Source organism: Erithacus rubecula, assembly GCF_903797595.1.
Source record: "Erithacus rubecula genome assembly, chromosome: 11".
NCBI lineage: Eukaryota > Metazoa > Chordata > Aves > Passeriformes > Muscicapidae > Erithacus > Erithacus rubecula.
This window is the reverse complement of record NC_136663.1, coordinates 12088408-12105779: the sequence shown is the minus strand read 5'-3', so window position 1 is coordinate 12105779 and position 17372 is coordinate 12088408. Positions and strand designations below refer to the sequence as shown.

At 43.8% G+C, this 17372-nt stretch overlaps 4 protein-coding genes across 5 annotated transcripts; 1 reads left to right on the top strand and 3 right to left on the bottom strand.

The window, feature by feature from the left end:
• Nucleotides 1-8160: 8160 nt before the first annotated feature.
• NCBP2 (nuclear cap binding protein subunit 2) lies at nucleotides 8161-11730 on the bottom strand. Of its 2 annotated transcripts, XM_079315530.1 has the most exons (4): nucleotides 11466-11730; nucleotides 11200-11381; nucleotides 10362-10500; nucleotides 8161-9807 (listed from the first exon to the last, which is right to left on the bottom strand). In XM_079315530.1, the coding sequence occupies exons 1-4, from the start codon at nucleotides 11544-11546 to the stop codon at nucleotides 9736-9738; spliced, it is 474 nt and encodes a 157-aa protein (XP_079171656.1). In that variant the 5' UTR covers nucleotides 11547-11730; the 3' UTR covers nucleotides 8161-9735. The 2 variants fall into 2 exon arrangements, with proteins under 2 accessions (XP_079171656.1, XP_079171655.1); XM_079315529.1 differs by lacking the exon at nucleotides 8161-9807 and having other exon boundaries at nucleotides 10119-10500.
• Nucleotides 11731-11778: 48 nt separating this feature from the next.
• NCBP2AS2 (NCBP2 antisense 2 (head to head)) lies at nucleotides 11779-12441 on the top strand. Its single transcript, XM_079315733.1, has one exon. It carries the CDS (start codon nucleotides 11792-11794, stop codon nucleotides 12044-12046), a length of 255 nt encoding a protein of 84 aa, XP_079171859.1. The 5' UTR covers nucleotides 11779-11791; the 3' UTR covers nucleotides 12047-12441.
• A 2112-nt stretch (nucleotides 12442-14553) lies between these two features.
• LOC306806724 (GPI mannosyltransferase 4-like) lies at nucleotides 14554-16541 on the bottom strand. Its single transcript, XM_079315725.1, has one exon. The coding sequence runs from the start codon at nucleotides 16411-16413 to the stop codon at nucleotides 14824-14826; it is 1590 nt and encodes a 529-aa protein (XP_079171851.1). The 5' UTR covers nucleotides 16414-16541; the 3' UTR covers nucleotides 14554-14823.
• On the bottom strand, nucleotides 16426-17056 carry LOC306806727 (uncharacterized protein). The gene has a single exon (XM_079315732.1). The coding sequence runs from the start codon at nucleotides 16922-16924 to the stop codon at nucleotides 16547-16549; it is 378 nt and encodes a 125-aa protein (XP_079171858.1). The 5' UTR covers nucleotides 16925-17056; the 3' UTR covers nucleotides 16426-16546.
• Between the last annotated feature and the right edge of the window lie 316 nt (nucleotides 17057-17372).

Here is a 17372-nt window from a genome sequence, read left to right as displayed (position 1 = left end):
TTTGGCCTTAGCTTCCCATTAGGTCACCTTATGCTTTCCTCATTTTCAGCAGACAAATCTGGCTTTATCAATTAAATTCTCGCCAGAAGGCACTCACTAGCACTGCTGATCAAATTACACAGATACAGAGAAGAGCAATCAAGTGTGGTATTATCATCCATGCAGTTTGGAACATAAGCGAAAGAATATATGAGAGAATTTCAAGCAGGAAAGGACATTGTGCTAACAGGTAAGCTGCTAGTGCAGAGACACTGAAAGAAAATGGAGGAAGCAAAAGTTCATCAGGAAGTCACATGGCTTCAAACTCTAGCATCACTTTCAAAAAACATGGAAATTTCACATACAAAACTGATTGATAACCTATTTTCAAATTAAAGCACATGAAACTCCATGTGAACACAAAAAAATACCTTTTTATAATAGATGCCCAAAAACCAGAACAGGTTGCCCAGAAATGTTGTGGAGTCTCCCTCCATGGAGACATTGCTAAAAACTTGGCTGGACAAGGCCCTGGGCAGCCTGCTTTGTGCTGTTCTATTAATGTCTGCCTGACACGGGTCAGCCAAGGACTGAGATGAACAATTTCAGCTTTTCCTGTTTGATTTATACTGCTCCTTTTATCAGATAAATAGAAAGGGAGCATTCTGTTTTCTTGATTAAGAATCACATCAGAAAGTTGCCATCTTTCTCATATTAAGCTATTGTTTAGCCAAATGCATTCAAACACACAGTTCATTTCAGTGTTCCCAAACTCAGAAGGGATTAAGACCTGATGAAGAGCTTTAAAAACAATGTACTGTCCCTCTGCCAGGTCTCCCAGAAGTGATATTAGAGATACCAGACCACTCACAGAGGAAATGTCCCTTCAGTACAGATCACAGCTGCAAAGGCCCTTAACAAAGGCAACACTTACAAATCCTTGATTCTTTAATACATAAAAAAATAACTCACACACAAAAACGAATGAAATGCAACTAAGTCCCAACACTTTGTGAGTCAAACACGAGCTTCTGGGAAAGGTATTTCCAAGTTGGCTCAAAGTTGTCAAGCAACTGCTGACACATAATGGCAACTTTTGCTCTAAATGATCCAGACACAACTGCCTCCAAAGCTGTGCTAGAAATTAAACCTGTGCTTAGAGTTCTCTGAACTCTGCCTTGCTGACATATGGCCTCAGCATGCTTCCTGTCACTTTGAATTCTTCCAAGGACAGATGTGGGCTGTGCACTGAAGCAGGTTGTGTCTGTACTCCCTGCTGCACTCAAAACAGCTGCATTACAGCTGCACACAGCATTTACTACATGAGGAGAGGAAACAGCCAAATGCTTTTGAGAATGCAACTGGTTCCTGTTCTTTACAGGAAGGATGCCAGGCTACTTGTGGTAAACTTTGCAATCACAGAAAACAGAAAATTTGCTATCAGTAAGTGAATATATACAGCTTGGCCAAGAAATAGGGAAATAGGGAATTGAACAGTTGGCAAGTACTAAAATCTTTCTTTCAGCATTTAGCAGAAGAACTAAGATGCTTAACTGTAATTCTTCAAGGAAAGTATGAATCATGCTGCTATAACAAAAAAATCAACTTGCAATTTCCTGGCTTCATGGGGAAAAAAATCAAATATTCAGGTTTCTTTTTAATACACTGATATGTTAGGGCGTAGTTGGAAAAAAACCCCAAAAAACAAAAAAATAAAGCAAAACAAAAAAAAAGAGATAACAGTTTGGAAACAATGGCTGTCATTCCCACAGATCTCTGTATGGCAGCTGCTGAGTACAGTCCTATCACAGGGACCCACCTGCACAAGTGCAGAAGTGATACAGATCAGAGCATCTCTGCTCCTACCAGAGTTAGCCCAGAACCTAATCAGCCTTCCACAAAAATCAAGAGATGCTAGTCAATTTTATAAATGGCAAACAGAATTCAAAAGACAAATGTGTTGTTATGCAGTGCAGCAATGATGTCATTGCTGACACATAGGTTGCATCAGCACTCATCAATGTGGTTCTTTTTTTCCACATTGCTAAGTTGCAATGTACTCAGATTATGGAAGTGCAAGTACAGCAGTAGATGAAAAAGCTTTTCACATCTAGGTTTATGTCCCTGTTTATAAGGATGTGTTTTCTTCATAAACAAAATAACCTCACATATGTGAAGTTTGAAGTGCTCAGCACGTTTAGCAAAATATTCTAATGTCACTCATATCTAGAAACTGAAATCTTTTCTCTTAAAAAACTACCCCCCATGTATGACAGCAAAAACTCTGTCCCCCTTTCTCTTCCCTGACCTACACACAGTAATGCCATGAAGGTCTCTGAATTAATTCTTCACACACCCTAAAGAAAATCAAAAGAGGGTCCTCCTTGTCGTATATTCAACTAACAAGTTCAGGCCCACTGGAATCAACAGTTATTTCATTCAGAAACTAAGCTGTGAATACACTAAAAAAACATTGGAATTTCACAGAGGGGGTTTTATGTAAGTTTACACATAGCTTTTATTAATTCTTCAATGATTTTTTAAATGTGCACCGAAATTGAATGAATAAAGGGGATCAAAAAGGACCATTCATTTTGTACAGACTTTCAGGAAACTATTCTGACATTTTTCTCAACAAATGGAAATACTGTTCATGACCTGAGGGCTTTCTTTAAGGATCATAAATAGAACATTTCTTATTTGAATGGAACTAGAATTCCTAATGACATAAGGACATATTATACCTTCTCTCTTTCAATACCCATCTTTGAATCATGTCTGAAAAGCAACAATGTAATCCTTACAAATCCAGAACACTTTTCCTCCATTTAAAAGGAAGAACTAATAGAAATTGATGCTTTACCTCTAGCTTTTGTCACCACTATTTCTTTACAGCTTCAGTCACTCACATCTTCATTGTAAGTTATATTGTCACTGATAGAAGTTCTGGCAACAATATATTCATCAATAAAAATGTTTAAAAATAATGAATTATTTAAAAATATTAACACAAAATGCATTTTTATTATATGCTTTCTAAACTAGAAAAAATCAATTGCACCTTAGAATTTTAAAAATAAATTAAAACTTGCTTTTTGAAAAGCCCTATTACACTAGACTTACACTTGACTTTGTTTAGGTATTGTGTATTTGGAAAACACCAAGAGAGTCATTCCCTAGGATTGTAATGATAGGTTAGCTAAGAGAGAACTTCCTTGTTAACTGCATAGCCCAGCATAAACTCCTAGCTAATACTGAAAAAGCAGTTCTTGAGAGACAATTCCGTATTTTATGTGCACTACCATATTTACTTAAAATCTATTAAAATGTCCAACATTATAAAACTGAAATACAGATTCCAGTACTCTCACATTAAGTTCTATCCAGACTAAACTTCATGTGGACATATCTGCAAACCTCCAGTGCAAATCAGCTCTCAGCAGTGCTGCCCAGCCAGCTCCACTGTCATCACAGCCCTGAGCACCTGAAAGCTTTGGTGCTTGCAGCTTTCAGCTTTGCATGCGGTTTCTCCTCTCTCAGGACAACTCTGTGTCTGGGAATCGCTCATTATCTTCAGATTTGTCTGAAGTTGGAGCTCTGGCTCATTCTTCCAGTCTCAATTCCATATTGTCACCAAGGAGGATGTTGTGCCAGTGCTCAGGGAGAGCTCCAGCCTGCCCAGCCAGGAGGACAATTCACAGAGCACAAGGAACAGCACCACTCCTTCACAGATGACAAAGTGATTTGTTTTCTAACAGGGAATGAGTCATTCTCATGCCTGTTTAAGTTCAATTAAGCATCTTTAGAGGAAAATTTATGATTAAACACAGAATCAACACTGTATTCAGGGACTGCTGATGGACACCATATATTTATTCAGGCTTCTGGCCTTCTTTTAATGTTTAATTTTGCCTTGATGACCATTTTGTGTCTAGAAACTGAATTACTGACAAATTAGTTGGAATCTTACCTCACTTTTCATATCCTTCCAGGTTTCTGCACTCTTCAGAAGCAATGTCTTTCCTGTCAACCTCTGTAAACCAAGTAATGTTAGCTGGCCATCATAGCCTTGGATTCTGAGAAAAATTCTGTCTTGCATGTGATTATAGACAATTATCCTGAGGAAATTTTGGAATCCCTTTCAAAATGTTTTGCTCAGTTTCCCTAACTCACTTTGAGATACAACTCAGGAGTCAGTGCTGGTCCCAGAGGAATTCTCCTGGCAGGCCACACATTACATGCTTGCTTTATGGAGAAATAAGTAGACAAAGTTCATTAAAACATATTCAGTACTTTAGCACTACACACACAGATCTCACTGAACTCCATGGGAGATAGAACTAAGTTCCTGACAGCGCTGTACCCTATAAAATAATTAATCAAAAATTCCACCGTGACTTGCAGAGTGAGTGTGACAGATCTGAGTAATTTAAAAAAATCTCTGCTATACCTTTCCCTGGCAAGCTCAGACACCAGCACACACCTGCTCCTGGCATTTGTACAGGATGGAACTTCCTAAGATCTCTGCTTGAAGGCTTTTTCATATTAATAAGGAGATTCCAAAGAGCAAATTCAGCTAGGAATTTAAAGCAGAAGCGAAAGTGAAGATTTAATGGGAACAAGTTCTTTCCAGTTAATGGAAACATATTCCTCCTCTTACTGGAGTAAATTCAGGAGGGGGAAAAAAACCCTAAAAAACCCAAACTACAAGTCAGTCCTTTCCCAGCCTGCACAAACTTTCAGTTCTATGGTGCTTGGTGTTTTGAGGCATCCTACACATCAGCAACCTTAAGGCACTCCTAACTCCACTGCTTCAGGGCATGTACAGACCATTTAATCCATCACCAGACCTTTTTGTTTCAAGCATAATTCTAAGATGCAAGAGTTTCTTCAAGAAACACAGACACTGCCTTAGCTGCACAGTGAAATGAGACCCTTTCAGAACACATTGCTCCTTCCACAGCAGCTCCTCAGAGAATCCTGGCAGCCCCCACTCACCCTGGAGCCAGACACGGCTTCTCACGACATCTTGTGGCAGCAGCACCAGCTGACAGGGCTTTTTGTCTTCAAAAAAGCCATTTAAGATGTGAAACAATGATATTGCAGAAAATCAAACGCAAAACAAAAAGCACCAACTTCTAATCAATTAATTTGAACAGAACAGCAACAATTTTCAAACCAGGAAAATTGCCCATAAAAATAAAGACACAAAGCATAAAACAACAGCTGCATTATTTTAAAGTAAGAAAGTCAGAAAACTGAAACAATCTAATGCAATTTGAACTGCATGCAAGCTACAGATGTACAACTACAATAATACAGGTATGTGTTATTAACACTTAACATATTCTTATGTATTCTAACTAGAAAATTAGAATTTCCTTTGCACTTTGTTGCATCCAGGAAGAGATTGGTAGAGAAGGGGAAAGCTTAATTGTCCAGAAACACAAGGACAAGATGACTCAATCAGGCTTATTTATTTTGTAATTTATGTTGCATGCAACTGGACAAACAGCAAAATAACAACTCTTATTTCCCATTTGTTTTCAAATTATGTTTTGAGAAAAGATGCATTTTAATTATACCTGAAAAAACCCAAAAATTGTGGTTCAATACTATGCTACTGCAAACACATCAGTCCCAGAAAAATTAATAGATGGCCCACCTTGAAAAAGGAATCAGAGAGCTCTAATTAAATAAATTAAACCCAACAAAATTATTTCATATATAGTCTTATTTTCACAAATATCTTCATCAAGGCACACAAGAAGATTGCTTTCTCAGTCACTAACTGAGTAAACCTTAATTCACGCTGTTTTTTGATAGAAGATATTTCACATTATGCAACTTGGTGCCTGAAATACTGCCTCAGCCCCTCACACAGCTTCTGGAACAGTGGCAGTTTTTCCTGTCAGAGCAGAAACAACTGGCTTTGCCTAGACTTGGCTGGAAGATAACAGAATACCAACCAAATCTTGGCAAAGTCTCGGCAGCACAGCCGCCCCCCGCCGGGGCAGTGCCACCACCAGAGGGGCCTCGGGCACCTCACCTGCTCCTCACTCAAACTTCATCCTCCTGCTGAAAGAAACATTCTTGTCATGTCTGAACTCACCAGCTACTCTGAGCTGCAAAGAAGAGTTTGGCTTTCTATTTATATTTTCTTTTTTTGTCTCTCACTTTTTCTGTAAACAACCTAAATAGACACTCAAATGGCCTTCAGGTGGAAACTAAAATAACCTTAGAGAATAATTCTACCTCAGTGAAGTAAAGCACATAGTTGTCTCAGAAAGCAGGTTAGGAAGCAGAGTGGCAGGAAGGCCACCTCATAAATTGTGGAACTTTGATACAAGAACTGATCTCTCCTGCTTTCAGAAAGGAGTTTCTCAAGATCAGGAAACTTTCTTCTCATATAACTCTGTCCTCTACTGGCAGAAGTGCAATATACTTCATATTTTTGTGCAGTTACCTAGTCTTATGTACATAGTTACACAGTCTTAATGTACAAATACTATAATTTCATGGATTCAAAAACACAGTGTTTTGAAGCCCAGGAGAGTTCCTCCCACCATCTCCATCAATTTTTTGATACATCACCTACAGGGGTATGGTCCTAGACATACCTGAAAGTACCAAATACACTCAGCTAGGAGAAGAAACCTGAGTGTACAAAGAAATATGCACACCCTACTTTGTCTTCATTTATGTGCTCTGGCATAAGGTACACCTTGTGCTTTAGAAACTCAAATAGATAAGAGTTTATGAGCAGTCTCTGTGGACTGCACTCTTTTGACTAGGATTGTCTTGAGAGATGAAACTATGAACAAACCATGTCAATTTTAGTAGTTGACATCAATCTTTTCCTTTACAATCTGACAAGATGTGGAAAATGAGGTGCTGGACATTAGTTTAAATAGTCTCAGTATTTTTTTTCAGAATTGTCTGTGTAGAAAGGACCATTAACACCAACAGTTGTGCCTGCACAACCTAAGAAGGAACTTTGCTGCACAGGGCAGTGAAGTAACTTAACACACAGAGCACCTTGGAATGAGCCTGCAGTGAGACACTGCTAATGTGACTGTGTCAGTCGTTAAAAACAAATGTCTCTAATGCTTGTACACTCCACTGATTTTACCCTGTAATACCAAAACTCAAATGCTGTGAATATAAACTTTATTTGCAGCCACTGCTGCCTAAGAGAGGCATGTAAATCACCCCATGAGCCTGCACCAGTCTGAGGGAGAGACTGAAGCTGTCACTGCTTTAATTTCTAACAGCCTCCCTTCCATCAGGCATATCGAAGTTTCAACTCATATTCTTAGCTGCTGCTTTTTTTTATGGATACAATTCCATCAAAGTAGCTAACTATGACAAAGTTCTTAGAAACACTAACACAGAGCTTCAACTTCCATTAAAGCCTTTATAATCATAATGGAGTAGCTTGTCCAAGAAACATGGGAGATTCTATCCTTCCAAGACAACCTAATCACAATGCACCAGCATGTCAGAAAGCTGAATAAATCCCCAGAGAACTTTCAAAGACTTGATTCAGTTCCTTTAATTAAGCACTAGGTTCAGATCTGATTTCAATTATGGAAGGCAACAGTCAAACCATGTTCAATTTCTTCTATACCAGCTTTTGAGATTCTAAGAGTTCACAAGAGTTCATGTGGTTTTAAATCCCATTGAGATTGGTATCTCCCAAAACAAAATCTCACTTTAAAACATACTCATTTCAGACCCATTGCACATAAGCAGCAAAGAACAGGGACTGTTGTGACAGACAATTACCACCTCCATCTCATTTGAGAATGACTTTTTGGGAAGTACTGGCAGCACTTAAAATAAAAAACTTTTAAACCTGATTTTTATAAGGAAGATCATCTTGAAAATTACTTCTTACACACCAAAGACTTTCACATCTACTTCACTATCAATAAACATATATTTCTGTCCTGTAATCCAAAGAAATTCAAACCATAATGAAGAGTATTACCTAAACAGCTTTCAGAATCCAAGTAAGAACAGAACAAGACTGAAAATCCAAAAGGAAAGAATATTCATTCTTTCCATCTTAAAAGAGACTAAAATGAAGGATGTGACCAAAAGTCTGAATACCTTTTTTAGTTCACTGATTCTGTTTTTAAAAAAAAAAAAAAAAAAAAAAAAGTAACAAACCATTTTAATGTTGCAGCTTTATTTAAAAGAAAGTGACTTTAGAGTTTTTTGGTAACATATTTTTAATACAAAATTGATACAATGTAAAATAAACTTAAATAAACTTCAGCAGTGTTCTACAGCAGATTACAGACTGTAAACTCAGAATCAAATGTACTATACTGGAAAAGGTAACTGTGATCCCAAAAGTCTAGTTTTAGTCTACATGACAAAAAACATCAAACCCACACTTCCTTAGTAAGGAGTTGTTCAATCTCACTTATCTTTCTATTTACAGAAACAGTTGTGATGAACTGTATGCAAGAAACACATCAAAATTTTCTACAATACCTTCAGTGAGTAAAGATCAAATTTTGTATACCTCTAAAAGCTTATAAGGATCAATGAGGTATTTGCAAAAAACTTTAGGAATTGTCATTTACATGGAACTCAGAAGTCCATGAAAAAATTCCAAAGCCCTGTAACAAAAAAAAGCCCTTTTTAAACTATTTTGTTTCAGCAGGTAAATTTAATTGATCTTGGGATCATATTTTTTAAACCTATGTCTGCAATACATCAAAATTCCAACACATCAACAAGCAGTATGAATAGGACCCAGCATGGAAAGAGAAAAAACAAAACACAAGCTACACAATTCTGAAATTCTTTTACCATTCTTATCACATGCTCAGTAGAAAGCAAGGCTCCTCCCAAAACTCTTTTGTTTCTAAGTTGTCTGAAATCAAGTTTCTCAAACAGAAAACCTATTTTGGGAAGAAACTTTCTCATTATAAACCTGGTTTCACAAAAATCCCATTTTGGGAGTAACTTGGCTTCATGCAACCCTTACAGGCACAGAGAAGATACTGCCCTTTAAATATTAAGGCTGTAGAGAGGTACCAGATGGGACAAAATACTAATACTCAAACTGTGAAATAATAGTACTGTAATTCTTGCATTTGCTCTTCTCTGTCATGCAGTCACAACTATACTTTGTAGAAGACAGCAGAGGTCTGTTTCCTGCTCTCTGCTCAGCTGCTTCTCAACTTCAGGATTCCTGAACTCAATCTGATTTGTTTTATTATGGTTGTTGATCTAAATGTTCTAGGAACAGCACCAGTGGAAAAGGATGCTAATCCAGTAACCCCAGAAAATCTGCAACTTAAAAGTCTTCTGTACAATTTGAAAAATTTCCCTAGAAATTCTACTTCCTTTTCAGGCCTTTTGCTTTCATCTGTGAAAAATCCAATAATCATCCTTTATCACTGCTCTCCACCCTGGGATACCAATGTAAACAAAACCCAGTAGAGTAATCAAGTTTTGCCAGAGAAAAAATAAAGCACCGTAACGTTACATCTTTGCTCCTTTCAGTAAGGTATAGCAGCATTTTGGGACCAAAGCCTCAGCATTCCAATGCTTAAAGCCTTGCTCCCAGATCCTCTGCAATGCTTTGGATCCTGGTATTAAAACAGAAGAGGTATTGAACATAGGATGTGCTCACAGGAACGTGGATAGGAGCTCCTGTGAATTGTGTGCAAGGGACCGACTTTGTGCCTAGGGACATTTGCAATGCAGATTTGCTTCTCTTGTGAAGCTGAGGAGTCACTGGCACTGAACAGTTTTGCCATAGCCACCTCTTCCAGCATCATAGTCTTGCCGATACTCATCCCGGACCTAATAAAGGAGGGAGAAAGGGAAGTCCACAAAGAGAAGGAAAAACAATTTGTCAAAAATTGTTACACCATTAGAATACAGTCACACTGACATCACAACACCCAAGTGGCTACATGGAGCTGACTGACCAAACAGAAGGCAAAGTGCAGCATGCAGAAGTTCAGAACAACATAAACCAACTTCCTCTTACATCATGTCTGGGAACTCTCTAATCCAAGCCTTGGGCTTGGGCAGAATAAGCCACTGTCACCTGCTCCACTTGGGGTAAGCCAGCTGCTTGCTGTGCTGTGTGTTCCTGACAGCCTCTTATATTTTCTGGGCTTACTTAAAAGCATTGTTTCCCCAGGCAATCAAGAACTGTTTCTGCAAGTACTTTTAAGTGAAATTTATGAAAAGTTATTTATTTCTACTGCCATTGATCAGATGTCTCCCAGTGTTATCTTAAACAATGACTCCTAAGCTGCTATTTCTGAAATTGTTCTGTGCTCATTCAAATCCAAGAAGTTTGGCAGAGTCACCATTTCCTTAAAACTGCAGGCTGTACAACAACTTACCTGCCCCCCTGATCTTCCACGGCCATACTGCCTACCCTCCTTAAATCCTGCATCCCAGTCTGTCCTTATGATCCTGTCATCAAGTCTGGTCCCGTTGATGTATCGCATTGCATTTTCAGCATCTCCTCTGGCATAATACCTTAGGATAGGTTAATGAAAAAAATGGACTTCTATTTTCACCACATGGAAAAGAGAACAGTACCAAATCAGCTACAAAACCAAGTCTTCATTTGAAGCACTTTTATGATGCTTCACTAGCTACTGAAAACTGCTAGTGAAAAGGAGGAACACACAATATTTCAAGCATTAAAAATACATATACTGGCTTAAGTTTGTCAACCATGCCAACGTTTAACAGAGCAAAGTTCTCTTGCTAAAGAGTGGGAGGCCCCACACATGCTCTGTTCATGCTGCAAACTTTCACCTCTGGTGAGTTAACTGGAACCAGTAACAGAATGATCCTCAGAAACATGCACACAACCAGGGATGAAAGATGCCAAAAAAACTTTACATGTGTGTTTGCACAAAAAGAAAGACCCTCGGCAGGGAGAATATGAATTTACTGCTGAGGTCAACTACCTAAGAGATGTATGGGTTAAAGCATCAAAGTGAAAGCAATCTGCTAACCCCGCTCGACATGCAGTGTATGCTCGAATCACAGCTGGAAAAACCTGTAAGACCATCAAGTCTAACCGTGAGCCCAGCATTGCTCTCTCTCGCCAGACACTTTAGCAAACTAATAATTTTACCCTCGGAGAATTCCCCCGTGACTCAGAGCCTGCAGTGCTGAGCAGCTCACCCACACCCTGACCGCTCTTGCCACCCCGCACAAGGATACTCCACGAAGCAGAAGCCGCAGGCGGTTTTCTTCACTTTGTCCAGCCCCATGATGACCTTCTTGATGTCGCCGCTCTTGCCGAAGAGCTCGTGGATCTGTTCCTCCGTGGTGTAGAAGGAGAGGTTCCCCACGTACAGTGTGCAGCTCTTCCTCAGCAGCCGCTCCTGGTCGTACCGCGTCCCCTGGGCCGCAAGGACACAGCGTCACCTCACGGCCCGGCCCGGCCCGGCCAGACCGCGCGGCGCCCGCCCCCGGCCGCGGCTCACCCGGAAATGCTGGTCCCGGTACTGGCTGAGTTCGGCGTAGGAGTCGCTGCGCAGGATGCTCAGGGTCCCGCTGGAGCTCATGGCGGCGCTGCCGTGCCCGGCCCGTCCCGGCCGAGGCCAGCCCAACCCAGCACGGCCCGGCCCGGCTGTGCCCAGCACCGGACGCACCGACACCACCCGGTCCCGCCGCCTCTCGGCGCCTTCCCGCGCCCCGCGCACGCGCCCCGCGGCCGCCGGGCGCGAGCCAATGGCGAGGCGCTGCGAGGCTCTCGCGAGCTCGGCGGGGCGGGGCGGGGTGCGCGGCACCTCTCGCGAGAGTGGCGGCCATGGCGCTGCTGCGAGCGCTGCTGCTGTTGCTCTCCAGCCCGCGGCTCGTGGAGCGGCTCTCGGAGTCGCGGCCCATCCGCGCCGCCGCCCGCCTCACCGCCAGCGCCCTCACCCGCGGCCAGCGCGACCTGGCCCCGCGCCTGCTTCGCCTGCGCGACGCCTTCCTCGCCGAGCTCAAGGACGGCGCCCGCGCGCGGGGGTGGCCGTGGCCGCGCGGGCCGGGCCGCGGCGGCCGCCCCGGATCAGCGCCGTGATCGCCGCTGCGAGCGGTAGGAGCTGCGGATAGCGCCCGGGAGGAGACGGGAACCGCCGCCGCTTCCCTGCGCCGGGCGCACGGAGCGCGTTGGAACCGGCGGGAGAAGAGCCCCGGCAGCCGCTCCGGACTCCAGCGGTGCCCGAGCTGAGGATGGCGAGCTGCGGACTGGACGGTGCGTTCCGCATGGCATGGCCTGGAGCGACTCCTCGGGAAAGCATGAACACGGGAAGCTGCTCCTCATCGGTTTCGTGGATTTCCATTTCAAAGACAGTATACACGTTCCACGGTTCTCAGGAACAAGCAAACTCACTTTATAATCACCCACAATGCTGTGAAGATTGTACCTTTAAGTGCTGATAAGAAACTTGAAATAAAACCACAATTCTCATGGGAGTACCTGTAACAATGTCTGTGTATACAGGAGTAATACTCTATATTTGATACAGCTTTGTTACAAAAAGGGTTTTAATTGTTGATGACGATGTACAGGATAAGGGATATCTTACAGGAAGGGACAATAGAGCCACCCTACATAAAAATGGAAATACAGATACATAATGGAAAAGGATGCATCTATCATGTGTAATGCATTGGGCAGGTTTGCTAAAGATGCTGCTCTGATGACTTCTATGACACTACAGCAGTTAACCTTCCTTCAGAGCATGTTTCACTGTTTGATCCAGCTGAGTAGAGGCTCTGTTAACTGGGGAGGGTCATTTCATTCCTTGTATCATCCCAGGTGAGAAGAACGTTGTCTGAGATACAGTTTCCTGCATTGCTGGCAAATCTAAATCTCCGGCAACAAAGCCAGGTGTGCACGGACAGAGAAACTGCATCTACAGTGTAAACTCAAAGGTCTGGCTGACAAGACAAAAGCAGTATATTGTTAATCTGAGCTGGTATCTCTAGCCCAAGTTCTCTTGCTGGCTCTCTTGCAGGTTACCTGTGCAGTGGTAGAGAGAAGTCATCATCCCATGGGAATGGTGCTCCATTACATCCTCCAAGAGATTCAAGATGTACCCCACTCAGACTGCCAGAATTCGTAAATTTTATGAAAGTAATGTTCAAGATTTAAGTTGTTTAAGAAAACTGAAAATGGGAGGCAGGACATGGAGTACCAGATGTGGCACATGGTTGTGTCATTCCAGTTTAAGAGAGCAAAAAGAAAATTAACTTGGAAATAACATTTGCTGTCATGGTGCTTTCACAGCTGCTTACATGACTTTGAGAGTCACCAGTACAAACAGACAGGCCCCTTCTCTCCCCCTGCCTCCCCCCAAATACTCACCTTTAATTTACAGGCAGCCCAGCAGTGAGGAATAAAGGATGTGGGATGAGCATACAGAGAACACAAGACAAAATGCTTTACAAGAGAACAAGACCAATGTTCCTTAAACATCTAGGTCATACCTAGTTTGGAAAATGCAGTCACACATTCATTTTTCCTAGGTTCTCCTTGGAGCTTGACATCAACCTGTATTATTCTTGCCTCTGTTGAAAACCTGGGTCTTAAGACCTTATGTAAGGTTGTATGGGTGAAGAACTGCCAAAAGCATTACCACCTTTGTGAGCAGAAATAATTCAAGTGTCAGATTTGTTTCAGAGAGGGTTGATCTACAATGCATGTGCCAAGTCAGGAGGTTTTGGATCCAGTTCTCATTGGCAAAACTACAGATTGTAGCTGAAGCCCAGTTATTGCTGTCCAATTTTAAAAGAGACTGCTCTCCAGTGGAAAGCCAGGATATGAGCTGTCATTCCCACTGAGCCGATTTAACGGGGAGCAGTTGGTGCACGGGAAGGGGGCGCAAGGGATGCGGCTCCTCCCTCGGCGGTGCCTTCCCTCCACGGCAGCAGAACCGGGGGGTCTCTGACCCTGTGCTGAGCCCGTTCAGAGATGCTTCTGATCCACTGGCACGAAGGATCAAATCCCTCCCAGTTACCACTTTGTGCTCCTGGATGTAGCTCCCGTAGGACCTGCCGCGCACTCTGCCGGGGTGACAGTCGTGACAGAGCAGCGGCAGCTGCGGGACGAGCGGCAGGAGCGCGCAGGGGAGGGAGTGCCCGAGCTGCAGCCGCGGAACGCCGCGCACGCTTAATGCCATCCCAGCGCTGCCCTCCCGGGCTGCCCCGGGCGGTACGTGGGTAGCACGTTCACGAGGATGGAACTGTGGCAAGGAAGGCTAAACAGGCAAAGCTTGGATTTTAGGATTTAGCACAAGTACTTAGGCTGAAGCATCCTCCATGTTCTAAATCAGATTCTGCCAGATCAACGCTGGGGATTTTTCAAGGCAGACCCACCCAAGGCAGTGGTACAGTACTGTGACTGCAGTCTGGTCTAATGAATTTTAAAGAGCATAAAAGATTACTGAGTCAGACCAGCTTTTGTCTAACCCTGTAACCTCTCTCCAGCTGAATTAATGCCTCTTATCAGTAAACACCCCACAGTCCCCAAACGCTGTCAGAGATTACAAGAGCTTTCAAAAGTAAAACTCACATGGAAATAGCTAAGCTTCAGTCACAGTTTTGGTGGGCTCTGATTTCATCCTCTCTCATCAGGAGACCTATGAAAGTTCATATGAAACACCACAGGGCTGAGTAAGTCAAATTTTAAGTAGCTTCTATTCAGAACTGGCTACCCTAAGAGTGTGAGGAGTGGGAATAAAGAGACATGGAGAGCTCCCAGTACCACTGCTGGTGCTGAAAGGCAGGTGTACAAAAGAGGAAGGTCACACACCACCATCAGATCCAAATTAAGTAAAAGACTAAAACTCTGTTTTAAAGGCTCTGATGATCTCTGTTTAGCTCGAGTATGTAAAGTCCTAACTGACTCCTCCAATTTCCACTGGATAGGACAGATATTTGTGGTGGGTCTTCCATTGATAAGTGAGGAAATATCAAAGTCTCATTCTTGAATGGGACACCACATTTTGTAATTGTGTCTCTGACGGTACCAGGGATTATAATAAAGATATGACAGTCACTGCAGGTAAAATTGCTTGCTCTCTGCTCTACTGTCTGGCAGAGGGCTTTTTCTCCAGCCCCAGCCATGTCAATGACTTCCACATGCACGTCTGTCTTCTTGATATTGAGCAGAGACCTTGGAGGCATGTAGGTGTGTGCAAAGAGCAGAGTGTAGTGCCGTGGGTGGCTTGAGGACGCTGGAGAATGGATGAGCTGCTCCAAGTGAAACAGACAGGGAATGAGCCCTCCCTGGTGTAAGCACCCGAACACAAGTGCCCCCAGAAGGTTGAAGAGAACAATGAGGAGTTTCCATTTCACAGCTCTGTTTGGTGACGCGCTGAACAGCACCAACGGCAGGATGAGAGGGATGAGAAACCGAGGCTCCTGGTGACTGAACAGGGAGAGAAATGCCAGAGGAACAAAATAAAACAGCAGCAATGTTGGACTGCCCTCAGGATGCACCAACAGCCCAGGCAGCCCACGGTAACACCACCTGACCAGCATTAAGTGACGGATATATTTCTTTAGCATTTTAAAGCCAGCACCGATGGCCAGAATATGTAAGATCCCAAACAACATCACTCCATTGACTGTAAAATGTGTAACTCGTGGGTGACTTCCATGCAGTGCAAGATTATGAGGATTAAGATTATAGCTGAGAAAATTGAAGGGGGTTACTACCATTTTGTCATGTAATTGAACTATTGCTTCAATTAGGTTGCTCTTGTTAGTGCTGTAGAGGTTGTCTAAGCTCACAGAAGTAAAATAGAAGGTGTCAGCAATTATGAAAACAAAAGCGGTAAAACATGCACATAGGATAAACTTCAAAAAGTGGTTTATGAGAGTTTTAATGCTCTTTTGAGAGTCAACAATTAAACCGGCCCAGTAAAGCAGGGGCATTAGAGCAAATGCCAGAAAGGTTGGCCTGTTGAAAAACCCAGCAGTTGTTATGACACCTATGAGAGAGCTGCTTGTAGGCTCTGCTGAGCTGCCACTGGACTTCCTTGAAGAAACCAGTACCATGAGAAGAGCAAAGAGAAGTCCTTCGAGTGTGTTGGTAAATGTTCTTGTATAAAACACCAGCGTGACATATGATCCAGCAAGAAGTACCAGTGCTTTCCATGGATCTGCTTCCCAGAAAGGGGCCAATCGATAAACACTATAGTCGAGTATGAAAGAAAAGATTGTAAAGAGCAGGCGAGGAGATACAAGGAGAGTGTAGCTGTTGATGCAACTTGAACATATGTCCAACTGCTGCAAAGATTTGATCAGCCAGTACATAACTCCTGATGTCATTAATGGGAAAACAACTGTTCTGCAAGGAGAGCTGGAAAGGAACTCCCATGGATAATAGACCTGAAGGTTTAAAATATCTCCTACAAAGGAAGAGAAAAATACATACATAGATAATATATTTTATTCAGTAATTCAGCATTAGGGATACTACTTGGTATAAGAGGTATCACAATACAGAGCAGCTCCTAAACTTTTGAAACTGGCGTCAACCTTGACATTTTAAGGAGCGTACCATTCATTTTCACAAAGCATCGAGAAGCCTGTTACTGTAATGCGGTTCGAGGCGCCACTCGCTGTGGACAGCACAGAGCAGGAACGCACCCACCCGGCCAGCCCTGCGGATCCTCTCCTGCCCGGCTTGCGGGACTCGCTGTGCGACAGAGCGGGATCCCTCAGGAGCACCCGCCGGGCCGGCGATGCGGGACACGGTGCCCGTGGCGGCGCCGCTCCGCGTCCCCTCGAGCCTGCCGGGGGCCACCCCATCGCGGGCGCACGCCTTACCTGCCATGACCTCGGGTGCCTGGAAGAACTCGTCGGGATGCAGGTACCCGCTCTGCGGCAGGAGGCACCAGCCCGCCCGCAGCGCCGCCAGCAGCGCCCACAGCGCCCGCGCCACCATGGCGGCCCCGGCCCCTCACGCCGCCCAGCAGGGGGCGCGCGGCGCACGGACGAGGCGCCGCAGCGGGAGCCCGGCGCGCATGCGCAGCGCCCCCCGCGGGCTGGAGCTCACGGGGCGCCGGGATCGATGAGGCTGGAGTGAGGCCGGGAGCGCCGGGCCCAGCACCGCCGTGTCAGCCACACCACGGCCACTATGTCCTTAAATGCCTCCACCACCGCCCGGCCAGTCCATACCAGTGTCTAATCACCCTTTCTGTGGATTCCTCCGGGTGTCCATCCTGACCTCCCCCAGCACAGTTTGAGAGTATGAGTCCTATGAGTATATTCCCTCGTCCTGTCACGGCCTGGGAGCACAGCCCTCCTGTCAGGGGTCCGTAGAGTAGGATAAGGTCACCCTGGAGCATCCTCCAGGCTAAACACCCCCAGCCCCTCAGCCGCCCTCATGGACC